Source organism: Salvelinus namaycush, chromosome 4, assembly GCF_016432855.1.
Source record: "Salvelinus namaycush isolate Seneca chromosome 4, SaNama_1.0, whole genome shotgun sequence".
NCBI classification, from domain to species: Eukaryota; Metazoa; Chordata; class Actinopteri; order Salmoniformes; family Salmonidae; genus Salvelinus; species Salvelinus namaycush.
In genome coordinates, this window is record NC_052310.1 from 56044149 (window position 1) to 56065673 (window position 21525).

The window sequence follows — 21525 nt, forward strand, 5'->3', positions numbered from 1 at the left end:
TCACCATGAGGCTAATGGTGATTTTAATGGCTATGATACAAGAAAACTGAGGATCAAAAACATTGTATTTGCTTGTCATCGGCAAGGGAGTTTTTGGGGGATAAAAATAAACAGTATAGAGCTAAGCACAGCCAAAATCCTAGAGGAAAACCTGGTTCAGTATGCTTTCCAGACACTTGGAGAGAAATTCACCTTTTTGCAGGACAATAACCTAAAACTCAAGGCCAAATATACACTGGAGTTCATTGGAGGCTGCTGAAGGGAGGATGGCTCATAATAGTGGCTGGACCGGAGCAAATAGAATGGCATCAAACACATGGAAACCATGTGTTTGATGTATTTGATGCCATTCCACTGATTCCGCTCCAGCCATAACCACGAGCCCATCCTCCCCATTTAAGGTGGCACCTACCTCCTGTGCTGGATTTGCTTACCAAGACGACATTGAATGTTCCTGAGTGGCCTAGTTACAGTTTTGACATAATCGTCTTGAAAATCTATGGCAAGACTTGACAGTAGCTGTTTAGCAATGATCAACAACCAACTTGACAGAGCTAGAAGAGTTTTAAAAAGAATAATGGGCAAATATTGTACAATCTTAGAGACTTACCCAAAAAGACTAATCGCCGCCAAATGTGATTCTAACATGTATTGATTCAGGGGGTTGAATACTTATCAAGTCAAGATATATTAGTGTTTTATTTTTCATGAATCTAAAAAATATATATATAATTTTGACATGACAAAGTATTTTGTGTAGATTGTTGGAGAAAAAAAGACAATCCATTTTAATCCCAATTTGTACATTTTTGGGGGTGAAAAGTCAAACGGGTGTGAATACTTTCTGAAGGCGCTATATGTGATCACATTAAAACATCTATAAATCAATTAAATAATTATATATGGCCGATGACGTGTAGTTTTACAATGTTATTCAACATATTCCCCTCTGGCATTTTGCAATCTCACATGATGTTCCAATGTTTAACCGGTTAAAAAGTCATTTTCAGCCTTCTAAAGGTAAGCAGTAGTATGACGTAAAGGTAACGTAAGGGTAATGGCGGACTGAAGGGATTTATGTAGAGCACCTCAAGATAAAACATAATATTCGAAATATCTGCTAAATTAGACTAAAATATTAGCACTACTTAATCTGGTGAGTGATAACCTTCAATCTGGACAATAACACAAAACAAATCCTAAAACTAGAGACATTTATCGACAAATATTACGAAAACAGGCAACAACCAAACATGACGGAGAGTAAGACAGGGGAACCGATTACAAAACGAAAACGTGACTCTTCTACAGACACTGATGATTTAATATTCTCACCACCGGGAATGGTAAAGGTCGAAACCGATCTGTTAAAATCAATAAATGACAAACTGGGTATACTTGAATTAGTTAGTAAGGATATAAAAGAGTTGAAGGCAAGCCTAGAGATGAGTGATGAAAAAGCTGCGACATTGGAGATGCAAACACACGCGCTAAAAGGGACAGTCAATAAGATTGAAACCGAAATGAATGGAATTAAAAAGGAGAACACCGTTCTGAAAGAAACCTTACTGGACATACAAACTAGATCCATGAGAGAGAATTTGGTACTTACAGGTATCCAAGAAAAAGAAGGAGAAGTTCCTGAATCTATAGTTAGAGAGTTCCTCCTTACAGCGCTTCAGATTCCACGCGAAGTTATCGACAAAATCCAACTTGAACGCGTTCACCGCTTCGGACAGAGAGGGCAGAGGTACGAACGCCCAATCGTTGCCAAATTTGCTTCATTTAAAGATAAAATAATGGTTAAAAGCCTGGGTAAAAGACTTGCTGGGACCAAAATTGGCATGAATGATCAGTTTCCGAAGGAAATTGCAGAACGGCGCAAAGTTCTGTATCCAATTTTCAAAGAAAATAGATTAAAAGCGAAACGAGTAGCTCTCGTCGTTGATAAACTATATATTGATAACCAGTTGTTCAGAGACACAAAGACTACTCCATGGTTATTTTAAAAATTACAAAGTTCTCATAGACGAGGGAAATAAACACAATTCAAGCCCGGTTACTGATTGTAACAATACAATAAAAAATATAGCTTTTCTATAAATCTTCACATATAACTAATTGAACACACAAGCACTAATTCAACATAGTGAAGATAAAAACTAAGTAAACAGAAGGCACAGTATGTGTGGATGGTATGGTTTGTGTTTATTTTTTATTTTATTTGTTATGTTTGGAAAGTTGAGTGAGTGAGTAATGAAATGGTTGCATATCCCAGAGCCAATGTATTGCTGTGAGCCGGGTATGAGAGGGCTTTCAATGTTGTTAAGATGATGGATATACTTTTATAATGAATTATACGTCTTATTTATTTATTGTCCTATCATGGAGAACTACATTTTTTTTATTTTTTTTTATAAATTATATCTAATTATTTATTATCCTATTTTAATGGTACGGTCCATGGCACTATACCCTAGACACCCACCTGAATGACCCAGATACTAAGGAGAAGTCCCTAACTGTTATATGTGCCCGCTGTAAGCGGTCTGTATGCAGCTAAAATGAGGTCAGAGACCAAGAGCAGCACTGCCCCCTCAAGATTCTGAGCCTGCTTGGCAGGGTTGGTCCTGCAAAGCCAAAGCCCCATAAAGGGAGAGCATAATATACAAGGAAATTCTCAAAGCTGCTAATGAGAACCATGACGACCTTGTACCTAGCCGGTGGGGATTCCGGTGGGGTGCCCCCACCCAGGCAGTGGCAGTGCTGGCAACACTAGCTGCAGTAACCCATGGGGAGGGGGTCACACTCGGACATTCAGAGAGGGGGTATATTATTGTGGCCCTGGCGGCACAAAATCAAAGTCGGACTGCATGGAGATGCGTGGGGACATGGTCATGACGGGTGGCCGTATTGTGGGTGTTTCAGGAATAAGGTGTACATTTGACCTCCATTATCTAGGATATGACAATGGTAAATAAATCTCTCAATTTTTGCTAATTTTTTGTGCGGTCTTGCAGGCCTTCTCATGCAGCTGCAACTGCAAGTGCATTTGTAAATCATGACCCATCTTGAGTTGGGCTCTGGGATGGTGCAATTGTTGAGAAAGTGAGCTTATGGTTGTGTGGGGGTAAGGGCTGAGTGTGTGTGGGTGTATGTGTGTATCCCACAACTGTTGCGAAGGAAGAAGTAAAAGATGTTAGGGACAATAGAGGATGATCCACAGATATATATAATACAAATCGAGGTGAGGGCAATGGAAATGCATATGGTAATTGATCTTCTTCAATTCGGTAAATGGCACTGTATGCTCTTTTCAAAGAATGGATCCCAGTCGGTTCAGGGCTATGGGATACAGGGGGTCGAGGGTGGTCTACCGGGCATTGGGATGACAAGCCATCTCGAGATGAGGCCTTTTAGCGGGTGGAATAGTAGGGACCAATTGGAGGTTTACTTAGTAGAAATGCAAATATCATGGTACAACTATATAGACACTCAATCATTATGTTACTTTTTAATAGTACGTTTACAAAAATATATTCTGATTAAAAGAATGAAAGGTGTGTCTCATTATGGTAAGTGGTGAAATAAGTATAGCCAGTTACAATTGTAATGGCTTAGCAGATAATAAGAAAAGACGATCAGTATTTACCTGGCTAAAAGAGAAGGATTATAATATCTATTGTTTACAGGAAACCCATTCAACAGTTTTAGATGAAGTTTTGTGGAAAAAGAACTGGGGGGGCAAAATATATTTCTCCCATGGGCAAAGAAATTCAAAAGGGGTGATGGTTTTAATTAACAATAATTTTGATCCAAATGTGCAAATTGTCCAAACAGATCCTCAAGGTAGATGGATTATTTTAAATATGTTATTGGACAATAAACAAATATGGCTTGTTAACCTATACGGTCCGAATAATGATGATCCAAGCTTCTTTGAAAATATATATAAGAATTTATCAACTCTACAAGCAACACTAGACTCTATTATTATAGTGGGAGATTTTAATACGGTCTTAAATACCTCTATAGACCGGAAAGGAAATCACACTACAAACTATCACCCTCAGGCACTTAAGAAAATCATGAATGTCATGGATATATTGGAATTAGTGGATATATGGAGACTTAAATACCCTGATTTAGTGAGATATACATGGCGGAGGCTGAATCAAGCTAGTCGTATTGACTACTTTCTTATACCATTCTCTCTGGCACCAAAAGTTAAAAAAGTGTTGATAGGGGACAGAATGCGGTCGGATCATCACATAATTGGCATATATATTTCTCTTACAGAATTTCCACGTGGGCGAGGATATTGGAAATTTAATCAAAGTCTACTAGATGATAAATTGTTTAGAACTAGGACAGAAGATTTTATAACTGACTTTTTCAGACATAACATAGGTACAGCAGATCCCCTTATTGTATGGGACACTTTTAAGTGTGCCTTTAGAGGCCATGCAATTCAGTACTCATCTATAAAACAAAGGGAATTTAGATCAAAAGAGTCCATATTAACAAAGGAAATTGAAGGACTAACAGTACAGTTAGATAGCAATAAAAACAGTACCATAGAGGCACAGAATAAGTTAGAGGAAAAACAAAAAGAAATGGAGGAACTTATTCAAGAAAGATCCAGTGTAATATATTATAAAAATAAAGCGAACTGGATGGAATATGGGGAAAAATGCACCAAATTCTTTTTCAATCTTCAATATAGAAATGCTACCAAAAAAAATGTATTAAAACTTGTTACAAATGATGGAGTCACGCATGATTCATCAAATGATATTTTGAAAGAGGAAGTAAAGTACTTTAAGAATATGTTTTCGTTTCAGGCTCCTCCATCTCCACTAACTGAAACTAATTGTATGGATTTTTTTCCTATTAATAATGTAAAATTAACATCTGTACAGAAAGACTCATGTGAAGGCCAAATTACAGAGGAGGAACTGCTTGATGCAATTGGGGCCTTTAAGGATGGGAAAACTCCAGGGCTGGATGGCATACCAGTGGAAGTATACAAAACTTTTTTTGATATACTCAAAGGACCATTATTAGCTTGTTTTAACCACTCCTATATAAATGGTAGATTATCAGACACGCAACAAGAAGGTCTGATATCGTTATTACTGAAACAGGACCCAAGTGGTATATATAAAGATCCAGTCCAATTAAAAAATTGGAGACCTCTTACACTTCAGTGTTGTGATGCAAAAATCCTAGCAAAATGCTTGGCGCATAGAATAAAAAAAGTTTTGTCAGATATTATTCATCCTAATCAGACAGGTTTTTTACATGGACGATACATTGGAGATAATATAAGGCAAGTACTGGAAACAATAGAACACTATGAAATATCGGGGACACCAGGTCTGGTTTTCATAGCTGATTTTGAAAAGGCTTTTGATAAAGTACGACTGGAGTTTATATATAAATGCCTAGAATATTTCAATTTTGGGGAATCTCTTATAAAATGGGTTAAAATTATGTATAGTAACCCTAGGTGTAAAATAGTAAATAATGGCTACATCTCAGAAAGTTTTAAACTATCTAGAGGAGTAAAACAAGGTTGTCCACTATCGGCATATCTATTTATTATTGCCATCGAAATGTTAGCTGTTAAAATTAGATCAAACATTAATATTAATGGATTAGAAATCCGTGGCTTAAAAACTAAGGTGTCATTGTACGCTGATGATTCATGTTTTCTTTTAAAACCACAACTAGAGTCTCTCCACGGCCTCATAGAGGATCTAGATACCTTTGCTATCCTCTCTGGATTAAAACCAAATTATGATAAATGTACCATATTACGTATTGGATCACTAAAAAATACACATTTTATATTGCCATGTAGTTTACCAATTAAATGGTCTGACGGAGATGTGGACATACTCGGTATAAAAATCCCAAAAGAAAGAAATGATATCACTCCAATAAATTTTTATAGAAAGTTAGCAAAAATAGATAAGATCTTGCTACCATGGAAAGGAAAATACTTGTCTATTTGTGGAAAAATCACCCTGATTAACTCTTTAGTCATATCACAGTTTACCTATTTGCTTATGGTTTTGCCTACACCTAGTGACCTGCTTTTTAAATTATATGAACAAAAAATATTCCATTTTATTTGGAACGGCAAGCCAGATAAAATTAAAAGGGCCTATTTATATAACGAATATGAATTCGGAGGGCAGAAATTATTAAATATTAAAGCATTAGACCTCTCACTAAAGGCATCAGTCATACAAAAGTTATACTTAAATCCAAACTGGTTCTCTAGTAAATTGGTACGAATGTCTCATCCTATGTTCAAGAAGGGCCTTTTTCCCTTTATTCAGATTACACCTGCTCACTTTCGGTTGTTTGAAAAGGAAATAATCTCCAAAATATCCTTATTTTTTAAACAAGCCTTAGAAAGTTGGTTGCAATTTCAGTTTAATCCACCTGAAAGGACGGAACAAATAGTACAACAAATATTGTGGTTAAATTCAAATATAGTAATTGATAAAAAAACTGTATTTATCGAAGAAATGTTTAAAAAAGGTATAATTTTTGTGAATGATATCATAAATAGGACTGGTGGAGTTATGTCACACATGCAGCTAACACAGACATATGGAAATGTCTGCTCTACCCAAAATTACAACCAATTAATTGCAGCATTACCACAAAAATGGAAGAGGCAAGTAGAAGGGGAAAAAAGTAAGGAACTTGTATGTCGGCCCTGTATTAAAGAACATAAATGGTTAAAGAAAAGTGTGATAAATAAAAACATATACCAATTTCATTTAAGGACCAAAAAACTGACAGCTGTGCCATATAAATTGCAAAATAGTTGGGAAGAGATTTTCGATGTACCCATTCCATGGCACATGGTTTATGAATTGATACGCAAAACAACGCCGGATTCAAAACTTCGAATTTTTCAATTTAAATTACTGTACAAAATTCTTGCAACTAATAGAATGTTATATATATGGGGTATACAATCTTCCCAGCTCTGCAGATTCTGTTGTGAGGAGGCAGAGTCATTAGATCATTTATTTTGGTATTGTCCATATGTAGCTCGTTTTTGGTCACAGGTCCAGGAATGGCTGAAGAATTGCAACATTTGCCTAGAACTAACGCTACAGATAGCAATACTGGGGGATTTGAAAAGCCATAGTCAATCAATCAATAATATAATAATTATTTTAGCAAAAATGTTTATTTTTAATTTACAATCTGTAGAAGCTATGAGAATAGGAAGGTTCAAATCTTTTGTGAAGCATCACAGCACAGTTGAAAAATATATGGCAAATAAAAATCCGAAATGGATGATGTTGGAAGATAGATGGGAAGGGTTGAGTGGAACTGAAGGGTGGGACTAATAACAAGATAAACAATGTAGGGCATACGGGATCTGTGAAATGTGTATAGGTGCGGAGCTTTTGTGAAATAGCACAGTTACAAGTGGAAATAAAATTGGATGGACAACAGAAATAGAGGAAGGACTAAGAACAAACAAGAGAGAACTATTATAAAGTAGTCTGTGTCTGTAAAATAGGTATAAGATGTATAAATTGAAGGTAAAAGCAGAAGTGTTTATTAGTTTACTCCAATTGGGGGAGCGGTGGTAGGGTTGCGGGGAATAATAATAAAGGTATATTCTTTAAAAAAGTATGTATGTCTATATAGGTATGTGTATGTATATATGTATATATGTATGCATGCGTGTATGGATATATATATTTACCCAAAAAAATATGGGGGATTGGAAATGATGCAGACAATTACATTGGAAGCAACATTCTTTCCGCAATATTAAGCTGATCCACCCCAATAAAAAAAATAAAAAATAAATAAAAAAAAAGTCATTTTCAAAAGTATTCCTCTCCTTTGGTTTTAGACTCCAAAGGGTAACCTTTCAAGTGGAACCTGGCAACAGTGAAAGTGAAACAGATTAATGAAGTCAGAGGTCAAGAGCTGTTAGGTAACACATTTAACACACTTCCATGGCCCTGGATGGACTGTTGCACTTCCACACATCAACAGTTAGTTTCTCATTAACTTAAGGTTATGCTAAGAGAGGGCCTGGATTCCACACACTCTGTTCGTCTAGCAGTGACCAGATCCTTGTTTTGTTGATGATCCAGACCATGTGTGCTAATGAGGAGTATATTTACGTTTGCCTGTCCTGCAGTGTGTGCATTTGTGTTTAACTTGCAGATTACCGACTGGATCAACTTCAATGTCTTGGAGAAGGCCTCAAGTAAGGGTCATTAGTTTTGCCAGGCAATGGAGAATATATGATGGGGAATTTCCAGGGCTCACTTGTCAATTTCAATGGGACTTTCCTGGTTGAATAAATTATTAAATAAAAGTCCAAGATCACAAGGTTTATTGGATATAAACATTATAATGTGTTGGTGAGTGCGAGTGATGACTATGTGCCAGTAGGTTGTGATAAGGTACTGCAGTCATCAGCTGATGGTCATAATGTTTAATCTGACTGTCAGGACCCAGTTACGAACTCGGGTCTCCGGTGTGAGAAACAGTCACTTAGCAAACTGAGCCACTAATAGTCAGCAGAACCCAGAAGATGAGGCAGACACAGCAGTACTTGAGACGGTGTTTTAATAAAGTAAAAAGGAAAGATCTTCAGACAAAAATATAAATCCACAACATCAAAAGTAATACCAAGAGAAAAAGGTAATCCTCCAAGTCAAAAGGTAAATCCACAAGGAGGTAGGTACAGCAGGAAAAAGCCTCAAAAGATAATCAAAAATAAATGAGAACAAAAACAGAGTACCACAAAAGAGTCCAACTGTAGCAACAAATGTTCACAGCATCGCTAGGGCTGGGTGCTAACATACAAACACAGAGCAAAGAACTGAGGAGAACTAAGGGTTTAAATACATTCAAGGGAAACGAGGCACAGGTGCAAATAATAACTGGAAACAAGTGAAAACAAAAGGGCCAAAAAAGCACAATGGGGGCATCTAGTGGCCAAAATCGGAACAATCCTAGCCAAATCCTGACACTGACATCATGTTATTTGTTACAGAAGGAAGCTGGGCAGGTCTGAGTAGATCAGATGGGACTGGAACTATTCTCCCTGACTTTAATGGAGTGTTTAGCTGCTAAACCAGCACTGGTATTTATGAGCTCCAGTCCTGACCTATACTACCAATTAAATGTAATAATGTGGTTGTAAAAACAGCCTCTGATTACTCTGTATATAATATACCTCATCACACACATTGGTAAGTAATATTGGGTTTTGATGAAATTATTCTTCACTATTTTAGAACATTTAAGAAAGATTTATAATATTTCAAAGTGAAATAATTGTAGGCCCATGTACTCTCAACCTGTCCCTCAAGAGGGCACCATTCTCTAAAGATTACCCCTCTTACACACATTCCACAAACTCAGTGGTACTGTATCCAACCAGCTACTACTGGATTTATTTCAAACTTAAACTGTCATCCTTAGTTGCACCATAATAATGAGCCTTGGTTGTCAATGATACAGCAAATTCATCCTGTCTCTGGGCTTTGAGCAGGGAAGGGTGTTGCCTTGGACACTCCCTGAAGACTCCATTTGTATTAATGAGTCTCTGGCTATACTCATGTATTATGTAGTAAGCAGCCTCAGGCCAGTAGGATCACACATTGTAACGTCCTGAAGGCCTAGCTCAGCTCAGCTCTACCCAGTCGCAGTTGTGATTTACTTAACGGTTATGGAGAAAGAGAGCGAGGGAAAAGGAGATATATGTTCAGGGAGAGCGGGAGAGAGAAGGAGTGATATAGCAGCAGGTGTCTGGTACACTACTATGGCAGTGGTGGATTTAAAACACTTTACTTTTTTATTAACAAGGGTATAGGCAGGATTTATATTTTTTCCTCTCTCAGGTGCAATTCTGTTCACTAACATTTGGCGCAATCCCTAGTCCCAGACTCCCAGCCCAGTAGTGAATTCTCTGCAGCTTTACACGCACACTATTTATATATTAACCAAATGAAAAAGGCAGCTAATAACCACTGACAGTGACAGCACCTTTGAGACACATCTGGATTAGGCATAGGCCTAAATTACCAATCACCCATCAGTATTCTGCCTCAAAACTGACCAATGTATGACCTCATGTTATTACCTGTTTTTTGCATGGTAATTTTAGGGGAAATATTTTATGTTGTATAGCACTAAGTAAAGTGTGTTTGTCTTAATTTCAGTCGGTATTGTAGTTATTGCCCAACGAGCGCAATTGAGTGTGCTCGGTGTGTTAGATGTGTTTGATGAACCAGGGATTGACATTGTTGTGGGTGATACACTGTAGGATGTGAAAAATGTGTAGTACAAATAAAGCACATACAGTAAAAATGCAGAAGGATATTTTTGGATCCAGAATTCATTAAAATATGTTTGCCTTTGAAATTCAAGGACATCAGCCTCACAAACGTGTCACATCTGACATAGAACATACAGTCTGATCTTTTTATAACTGTCTCAGCATGGGCTCACTCCTCTGGGATGTACCACTCATTGCAGAGAAAATTAGATTTGTCAAGGATCTGACAAATTATACTGATTGTCTAGTTAATTTACTGACCTCAGAGTAAGACGGAAAATAGTTAATAACCCTTGATGTTCTCTTCAGTAAAGAGCTAATATTATGACAACGTGACTAATTGCCATTTTGATATGCTGTTTTTGGGAGGTTGATTGTTTTGATGAATAGAGTTTTTGTCCAGATTTTGTAAGTTTTGCGAGTCTGAGGGGAAAAAGTGTTTGTATTTTTTGAAATTGAGTCTGTTGGTTGTTGGACGTTATTGCATGTTATTGCACAAGATTAATCAATTTGTTGATTACATTGCTAGTTAACTTCTCTCTACCTAAAGACACTACATCAACTTTAATTGCCTTAGTAGTAATCTAATTTATCCATCAGTTAAATACCTATAAGAAATGTAATTGTTAGATCTATTCCTATGTTCTACTCAACATTCAATTAGACAAACAAGCTTTAACATACTATAGTTGCATACAGGCTACTGCAATAGTATTCTCCAAACTGATGCCCCCACCTGTGTCAGATTTAAAGTGTCATTCTAAAAAATAGGTTTTAATCAGAAAAATACCTTTTCTCCTTTTCTTAAGGAGCCTTATTAGTCCCTTAATGGAATTGAGCCGCGTTGTGCTGTGACCTTAAGTAAACATTAAACATGTAAGAAAACCTCTGAGTTGCTTTGGAAAATCTGACGGGACTCATTCCGGATGCTTGACGAGAAGGGGAGTAGCAACAGGCTGCGCTAGAGGTAGGCAGGCAGGGAGGAGGAGTATGTTGCTGCTCCTTCAGTAATGTCGGTATCTCACACACATGCCGTCCCTCTGCCGGGACCATGATGCACTCTCTCCAGAGTCCCCGGGAGCTAACTATGGCTAGGGAGATGTGGCACCTGCTGGGGCGTGACGGGGAACTCAGCGCTCACCTGGTGACGTTGATGTGCTGCATGGGTCAGTATCTCTTCCTGCTTCGCTTTACTCCATTCCCCATCCAGAATCCAAGGATTGGGAATTTCAGTTTCTGACTGAGCGTGGAAGTTTGCCGCTAGTTTCTCATTTAGAGGGGGACTTTAAACCTCCCAAGGCTAAATTTTGTTGTGTTATGCTGTGTTGTAAAAGGAGGAGGTTATCTGTGTTATTTGCATTTTGGTTCCAAAGTCAAAGAAGATGCAGATTGCATGATTTACTGGGCTTGTGATTGGTATCAATGTCTTCCTCTGAGGGCTTATATCAGATGGACCTTTAGGCAGAAATATAAAGTAGGACAGACAGGTATCTGGCCTGAATCCTGAATCCCACTTGGCAGCTTTCTCTCTTAATCTTCCTGTGTGAGTCAGGTAATGCAGAGAGAAGTAAGGAGGGTCTCTCCCCCCAAGCTGTGTGTTTCAGGACCATTAGCCTACCGCCATGTGCAGTGTTGTACAGTAATGGATTTTGTTAGGCTAATGATACAGAAATATATTATAGGGATTTTGTCTGTGTTAGATTCTCTGAGCAAATGTTTTTGTCTGTGTAGCATACCTGGCGAACGTTTGCCTTGACAGCTCACAATTGAGCCTTTATGTTTCCATTTCTATCCCAGAGAGACTCAGGTCTGTGAGAGCCTGCATGTGGCAGCGGCCAGTCTGGTTGTCATGGATACAGGAAACACAAAATAATGTGGTAGACCGTGTACAATACTGAACCATGAGTAATGGAAGCTATGCCTCATGCATTGAAGTTCATTCTTTTTCATTACGCTTCCAAAAATATCAATCTCTCTGGAGACTACTGTATTCACTAGAAATGAACCCACATGTGTAAGAGTATTAGGATAGTCTTGTATCTAATCATTATGTATGCAGTAGTTCAGAAAGGAAATGTGTACATGTAACCATGCATGGTCTTTGGCGTTAGGGCTCGGCTCATTCACGGTAGCTCACTGCCAGAGCGAAGCATCATATGAAGGTGATAATATAAGTACAGGCAGTGAGCACGATATTAGGGCTGTCACCGAATAAAACAAATGTTGGTCGACTTAGAGTCGTCTGTTCTTTCGACCAATCGGGTTGGTCGAAATTTTCAAACGTGTATTTTTCCATACAGTGGGGAGAACAAGTATTTGATACACTGCCGATTTTGCAAGTTTTCCTACTTACAAAGCATGTAGAGGTCTGTAATTTTTATCATAGGTACACTTCAACTGTGAGAGACGGAATCTACAAAAATCAACAAAAATCCAGAAAATCACATTGTATGATTTTTAAGTAATTAATTAGCATTTTATTGCATGACATAAGTATTTGATACATCAGAAAAGCAGAATTTAATATTTGGTACAGAAACCTTTGTTTGCAATTACAGAGATCATACGTTTCCTGTAGTTCTTGACCAGGTTTGCACACACTGCAGCAGGGATTTTGGCCCACTCCTCCATACAGACCTTCTCCAGATCCTTCAGGTTTCGGGGCTGTCGCTGGGCAATACGGACTTTCAGCTCCCTCCAAAGATTTTCTATTGGGTTCAGGTCTGGAGACTGGCTAGGCCACTCCAGGACCTTGAGATACTTCTTACGGAGCCACTCCTTAGTTGCCCTGGCTGTGTGTTTCGGGTCGTTGTCATGCTGGAAGACCCAGCCACGACCCATCTTCAATGGTCTTACTGAGGGAAGGAGGTTGTTGGCCAAGATCTCGCAATACATGGCCCCATCCATCCTCCCCTCAATACGGTGCAGTCGTCCTGTCCCCTTTGCAGAAAAGCATCCCCAAAGAATGATGTTTCCACCTCCAAGCTTCACGGTTGGGATGGTGTTCTTGGGGTTGTACTCATCCTTCTTCTTCCTCCAAATACGGCGAGTGGAGTTTAGACCAAAAAGCTCTATTTTTGAATCATCAGACCACATGACCTTCTCCCATTCCTCCTCTGGATCATCCAGATGGTCATTGGCAAACTTCAGACGGGCCTGGACATGCGCCTGCTTGAGCAGGGCGACCTTGCGTGCGCTGCAGGATTTTAATCCATGACGGCGTAGTGTGTTACTAATGGTTTTCTTTGAGACTGTGGTCCCAGCTCTCTTCAGGTCATTGACCAGGTCCTGCCGTGTAGTTCTGGGCTGATCCCTCACCTTCCTCATGATCATTGATGCCCCACGAGGTGAGATCTTGCATGGAGCCCCAGACCGAGGGTGATTGACCGTCATTTTGAACTTCTTCCATTTTCTAATAATTGCGCCAACAGTTGTTGCCTTCTCACCAAGCTGCTTGCCTATTGTCCTGTAGCCCATCCCAGCCTTGTGCAGGTCTACAATTTTATCCCTGATGTCCTTACACAGCTCTCTGGTCTTGGCCATTGTGGAGAGGTTGGAGTCTGTTTGATTGAGTGTGTGGACAGGTGTCTTTTATACAGGTAACGAGTTCAAACAGGTGCAGTTAATACAGGTAATGAGTGGAGAACAGGAGGGCTTCTTAAAGAAAAACTAACAGGTCTGTGAGAGCCGGAATTCTTACTGGTTGGTAGGTGATCAAATACTTATGTCATGCAATAAAATGCAAATGAATTACTTAAAAATCATACAATGTGATTTTCTGGATTTTTGTTTTAGATTCCGTCTCTCACAGTTGAAGTGTACCTATGATAAAAATTACAGACCTCTACATGCTTTGTAAGTAGGAAAACCTGCAAAATCGGCAGTGTATCAAATACTTGTTCTCCCCACTGTATATAGACACACCCTATGTTTAAATAAAATCAACTATATGTAGGCTACTGAGCTTCTCTGCTGCTTTAAGCACTGTGATAAAAAATTGCTCAACTAAAAAACTCTTGGTCGACCAACAGCCTATCGACAAAACATTCAATCAGTCGACTCAATGGAGTCAGCCCTACATGATATGCTATATCAAATCCCCTAAAGAAAGAAACACAAAACCCACAGGTGGAGGCCAGGGTGGTGGTGGGATTTAAGAAACAGCAAGCATAGCGAGTAACAGCTCGATACAGCAGCACGGCAGCAAGAGACACCAGCGCATGCGTGTGCATGACATCCAGCTTCGAGGAAGCATGTGTAGAACTGGTCAACTTAAATAGACCGCATGTAAGTAGAGTGCAAATCCAATTGGTGCAATATCCGCTGATGCCACCACACTCGGATTCCCTTCTGAACTTACCACACCGAGTGAAGCATATACAGTACATTGATAAGAGGAATGAACGGCTGGCTCATTGTAGTAGTAAATCACAATTCCACTTGTCATGCAAATTACCATCCCCTGTGTGTGTGGGTGTGTGTTTGTGTGTGTGTGTGTGTGTGTGTGTGTGTGTGTGTTTGTTTGTTTGTGTGTGTGTCTGCATGTGTGTGTCTTAAAGTTACACCATGCTTACTGTATGTATGTAAAGTACTTTGCTAAATGTCTTTTTATGTATTTTTCTCAGATGAAAGAGACAGAGTGCAGAAAAAGACTTTTACAAAATGGATAAACCAACATCTCCTAAAGGTAAGAATTGATTGTCTGCAGAGCTTCTTTTAGAAACATGCTGTACCATTCATTTTATTTCCCAATTCATTGTTCCTTTTTTTGGATTGGGGAGACTTTATTTGGCCTTCCAGTTCAATGATCTACATAGAGACTGTAATATGAGAGAGAGTGAGGCCTACAGTATGTTTTAATATTGTTGACTTGTATCACAGTTACGGTGGTAGCTACTAGCAACGTTCAGTTTAAGGATGCACATTAATCATGAACATCTCTTGACTTTTCCATGTCACTAAGACTCTTGGTTATTATGAATCCGGTCCCATGGGTAGATCATTTCTCACATACCTCAATGCCTAATTAGTGTATTGTACCTCCACCTCTCTGTCGTCACCTTTAGGCCGTTCTGTGTTGAAATGGTTACTGTTTTTACAACATACAGATGCAAGAGTGATGGTATAATGGTCATGATAATGGAAAGACTGTAGGGCTGGGAATTGCCAGGGACCTCAAGATAGGATATTATTGCGGTACTTAGTTGCCAATACAATATGCATTGCGATTCTCACGATTCTATATGTATTGCAATTCGATATTGCAATGTGATGCTCCAAACGTATTACTCACTAAATGTCTGCTGCTGAGAGACAAGAGGGACCATGAGAAAACAAGTTTTGATCAGTCAAGGAAATGAAATTGGTTAAAACATTTTCACTCACTATTTAAAAAGAAGCTATAAAATGAAAAATGACTTGAGTTTTGGTGCAGGTACAGCTGACTAGCGCTAGCTAACGCTACCTATAGTAGCATAAAACATCACTAAAAGACAGGCTGTTTCATGTTTTAGTCCTGTCAGTTTCCATGAAGATGAACTATAATGTGTCATTACCTGATGAGGTGAATAACCCATTAAAGAGTGATCAGCAAAGCATCACAGCCTTTCATCCTGGGCTACATAACTGATGATAGATGCTTAGCAGAGGTGCCAATGGGAGATGGCATTTGCTAGCTTGCCAGAGTTTGTACTAACTGCATATCTTCTTCCACCCATCCCATGATGCGGTATACATGTACCCAGTCATTTTCATTGACTCCGAAATAATCTAAATTGCTTTGGTTCATCTGCCATGGAATTAGGGATCCCCTTGTCAGAGGCAGAGTAACTGATTAAATGATTAATTTCCCACTTTCCCATATTGTAAAACAGTATATGAGCAAGCATAAACTATATAAAGACAAGGTGTTTATTATCCATGGCAGTTTATTGTGTAATGTGCTTAGGGAGCGAGTTATAATCCCGTTTTTGTCACCTATTCAAGTGATTTAGCCTGATTTATTTGGTCGAAGGCAAAAGTGTTGTAAACCCCCTAAGCTAACACATGGCACATGACAATGTGATCTCATTTGGAGTGACATTTTATGTTGCTAGGGCAGTGGAGCAGGATTATTGGAGTAATGTTGCAACGATGGCATGAGTTACAAGGCTCAACTTTTTTTATACTACAGATGGAGGTCGAATATTTTGGCTATTTGAGCTCAATTATGTAATATTTCATTATTTTCCCCATCATCTTAGATGTTGTTGCCGGTACTACAAACTGTAATACAATATCTGAATTTGAGAGTGAACTGTACACATGGAAAGAAAGGCATTTTAACTATTGTACTCTCTAGTGCCAGGGCCAACATGCCTTATCCCCTGTGACATTGTCCGGGGGAGTTTAAAAGTGCTGAGTAATAGCGGGAGGAAATATTTGTCTGACCAACTAGTAAAAGGGGATCCAGGGAGCGGGTCTATTTTGGCCCCACAGCTGTGCCTGTTTGCTGGGGTTATGTGGGAAAGAGGAGAGGGGATGCCACCTGGCCTGGGTAAAAGCAGGCCACCGGGCAGCTGGGGGATTTCACAGGCCTGGTGGTATTCAGGACAGGAAGAATGGGAGATGGGCCTACAGGGAGGAGAAAGCCTGGGACTGGAGTTGTTAAGTGTGGGGTCAGGATGAGTTATTTGAGGGCCATGGATATGTGTCAAAGCCATGTGCTCCCTCTGTTATACAGAGGTAGGGCACTAGTGTCTGAAGGTAGGTAGGGAACCTGATGGGAATTATGCTAATAAGGCCTTTTTATTTGTATTTATTAAGCATCCCCATTAGTGGCTACTCTTTCTGGGCTTCAGTAACATTAAGGCAGTCATAAAAAAATATTACATTTCACAACACTTTTCACAACACATTAAGTGTGTGCGCTCAGGCCACTACTCTACTAGCATATCTACAATACAAAATCCATGTGTACGTGTCTGTAGAGTGCGTGTTTTAGCATGTGTATGTGAGTGTTTGTGCCATAACAGATCTCATCCCTGGTACCTTACAGACACCGATTGAGTCTATGAAATGCAGGCTCAGTCAGACCGGAGACATCTCCCTCACATACACCCTAATCACAGAATGGAATGTGGCTGTTGGTTTCCATCACTTAATCAGTTGCCACCCCAAGCTTTAGAGGCTCCTCTCAGTTCACACAGACACAGATAAGAGAGTTCTAAGAACCCTATTCTATTGCATGAAACAACCTTTCGATGCATAAACAGTATTAAACATAATCTTGTAATTTTTTTATCACAGATTCTAATCACACCTGGGTCAAATACATTGTGTCAAGTACTTGAGCTGCACTTGATTTAGTTTTCCCACTTCAATGCAATAGGCTCAAAAGTGCAAACTCCAAGCTAAATTGACGTACTATTTGACACAAGACTGATTTCAATATTCCAATAGATATGCACCCTCATCATGTTTAATACTGCCCTCCCCAGTGCCTTAATTATTTCAACAGGAAGAGATAATGACATTCCTTTCCTCTGGCCTTAGGTACGGAAGCATGTAAATGACTTGTATGAAGACCTACGAGATGGACATAACCTGATCTCACTGCTGGAGGTCCTGTCTGGCCAGTCATTGGTGAGTAGTGTGTTGTCATGGTAATGTAGCTCTAGCCTGTTATCACCCCTCATGTATATCTTATGAGTCAGAGGGTATATCTGAAATGGAACCTTATTTCATAGGATACTTTTGACCAGAGCTCATATATTGTAGGGAATAGGGTGCCATTTTTCAAGACATTTCCTTTTTGGAAATGTGCTTGTATTCTTGAAAGAAAGGTTTGAACAGAGAGTGACATTATACATGATGGTTTGCCTGGCTTCTAAACCCCTAGATAATACAATTAATTCCATTGTTTGATTCTGATTCAAGTAAAGGAAGTTTTCATATATGATTTCTGTTCCCTGGTGCAGTATCACGTTGCATGAGAATTCCAGGAAAGTACAATTTTCTTCACACAAGAAATGTAAATAAGAGTTCAGGGTCCACTTTTTCAGACACATACACTCTTAGAAAAAAAGGGTTCCTGAAGGGGTTCTTCATCTGTCCCCATAGGAGAACCCTTTTTGGATCCAGGTAGAACTCTTTGGGGTTCCATGTAGAACCCTCTGTGGAAAGGGTTCGACATCCCACTGGGCACAGACGTCATCTCAACGTCTAGTTTTGATTTACATTTGGTTGAGAGGTCAACTATTGTGAAATCAACCAACATTTTTAACATGTCATTGGATTTAGGTTAAAAGTTGGGTTAAAAAAAGACATAAAAAAGACATTCCCTTACGTTGTTGACTTTTTGAAAATCCATTCAGTTTTAGTCATCAGATTACATTTTTGTTGTTGAAATGATGTAGAAATAATGTTGATGCAACCAGTTTTTGCCCAGTGGGATGGAACCCAAAAGGGTTCTAACTGGAATCAAAAAGTGTTCTTTAAAGAGATTTCCTATGGGGACAGCCGAAAACCCTTTTATGTTCTAGATAGCACCTTTTTTTCTATGAATGTATTATATCACTTTGTTTATCAATCGGGTCCTGAAGCAACCTCTTGATCAAGAACCAGAATTTACTGTTTTTATATACACTTAAAGCCCACATATGCAGTATATCCTACAGCTATAGTGTCGATCAGATGCATGAATCAGACAATCAGATATGTGAAAACGCCCCAAGACCATTTATGCTTCAAGGCTTGGGAGAAACTAACTGCATTACAATGCTTGTTTTCAATGTTATTGCATTCCAAAAAAAACACGACTTGAAAGAAATGATGGCTGGATTGGAGACGTAGGAATTTTGATTAAGGCTGTTTGTTATCACTCAAATGTCATACTCAAATGTCATCATATTAGAGAATATGAAAATGAATCATAATCATAGCTGTCTTTTGATGTCAGTTGTTTGGTGGGTTGCAGCAGCATGAGTTCTCTGTAACTCATGTCAGGAGAAATTAGGTTCCCTCTAAAATAGGTGTAGCTAATATTTCTCCTTGAAGTCGCCCACACGTTCTTTTGTTTACATCCTGTTTCCTCTCTACCCTCTTCCTCCTCCATTTCTTCTATTTTGGATTTGTTCTGTTCATTTTACGTCCTCCTTTTCATTTGTCCAACTTGTGTCCTTGTCTATTTGTCTCCCCTTGTGTTTCTTTCCTGCGCTCACGTTTACTCGGCCTGGTAAGCCAAGGGAGCGTGATTTCCTCAAGACATTGCGGTTGGTGAGTTCGGCAGAAGCATGTGCGGTTGAGCAGCATGGAGATGAGCAGGTTGATGATAAGGCGGTTGGTGTGGTTCGCCGTCCTCCCCCTTGTAACACGACTAATGCAGCGTGTTCCGTGGACATTAACGAGAGTGGAACAACAATCCCACCACAGGCTTTTTACTTTAGTGGCCCGTAGTAAGCACTATAGCAATCTGTTTATATGGTTAGGTCAAGTTGCATTCTCTTTGATTTTAGGATAGACCCAATTGCTAGCTGAGAAACTGAGATGGATTACATGATGGAAATGTGCTTGGCTTATGAACTAAAGGCCCAAGATCATGTTCAATTCATTGTTTTTTCTCAACATCAAAAAAACATACACTACCCTTTTAAAAGTTTGGGGTCACTTAGAAATGTTGTTTCTGAAAGAAAAGCATATTTTTTGGTCCATTAAAATCACATAAAATTGATAAGAAATACAGTGTAGACATTGTTAATGTTGTAAATGACTATTGTAGCTGGTGACGGCTGATTTTTAATGGAATATCTAGATGGGCGTATAGAGACCCATTATCAGCAACTATCACTCCTGTGTTCCAGTGGGACGTTGTGTTAGCTAATCCAAGTTTATAATTTTAAAAGGCTAATTGATCATTAGAAAACCCTTTTTGCAATTATGTTAGCACAGCTGAAAACTGTTGTTCTGATTAAAGAAGCAATAAAACTGGCCTTCTTTAGACTAGTTGCCTAGAAGGCCAGCATCCCGGAGTCGCCTCTTTACTGTTGACGTTGAGACTGGTGTTTTAAGGTTACTATTTAATGAAGCTGCCAGTTGAGGACTTGTGAGACATCTGTTTCTCAAACTAGACACTCTAATGTACTTGTCCTCTTGCTCAGTTGTGCACCGGGGCCTCCCACTCCTCTTTCTGTTCTGGTTAGAGCCAGTTTGCGCTGTTCTGTGAAGGGAGTAGTACACACGAGATCTTCAGTTTCTTGGCAATTTCTCACATGTGTAACAGTTTAACTTTAGTCCGTCCCCTCGCCCCGACCCGGGCGCGAACCAGGGACCCTCTGCACACATCAACAACAGTCACCCACGAAGCATCGTTACCCATCGCTCCACAAAAGCCGCGGCTCTTGCAGAGCAAGGGGAACCACTACTTCAAGGTCTCAAAGCAAGTGACGTCACCGATTGAAACGCTATTAGCGCGCACCACCGCTAACTAGCTAGCCATTTCACATCGGTTACACTCACCCCCCTTTCGACCTCCTCCTTTTCCGCAGCAACCAGTGATCCGGGTCAACAGCATCAATGTAACAGATTAACTTTAGTCCGTCCCCTCGCCCCGACCCGGGCGCGAACCAGGGACCCTCTGCACACATCAACAACAGTCACCCACAAAGCATCGTTACCCATCGCTCCACAAAAGCCGCGGCTCTTGCAGAGCAAGGGGAACCACTACTTCAAGGTCTCAAAGCGAGTGACGTCACCGATTGAAACGTTATTAGCGCGCACCACCGCTAACTAGCTAGCCATTTCACATCGGTTACACATGGAATAGCCTTCATTTCTCAGAACAAGAATAGACGGACGAGTTTCAGAAGAAAGTTCTCTGTTTCTGGCCATTTTGAGTCTGTAATCGAACCCACAAATGCTGATGCTCCAGATACTCAACTAGTCTAAAGAAGGCCAGTTTTATTGCTTCTTTAATCAGTACAACAGTTTTCAGCTGTGCTATCATAATTGCAAAAGGGTTTTCTAATGATCAATTAGCATTTTAAAATGATAAACTTGGATTAGCTAACACAACGTGCCGTTGGAACACAGGAGTGATGGTTGCTGATAATGGGCCTCTGTACGCCTATGTAGATATTGCATTAAAAATCAGCCGTTTCCAGCTACAATAGTCATTTACAACATTAACAATATCTACACTGTAT

General features: G+C 39.5%; 1 protein-coding gene across 1 annotated transcript in view; it reads left to right on the plus strand.

The window, feature by feature from the left end:
• LOC120045929 (dystonin-like) overlaps positions 1-21525 on the plus strand; it is a 195751-nt gene that overhangs the window by 41184 nt on the left and 133042 nt on the right. Inside the window, exons 5-6 of the mRNA XM_038990855.1 lie at positions 14971-15032; positions 17879-17968. Of these exons, the coding sequence (XP_038846783.1) occupies positions 14971-15032; positions 17879-17968 (152 nt within the window). The remainder of the gene's footprint in view (positions 1-14970; positions 15033-17878; positions 17969-21525) is intronic.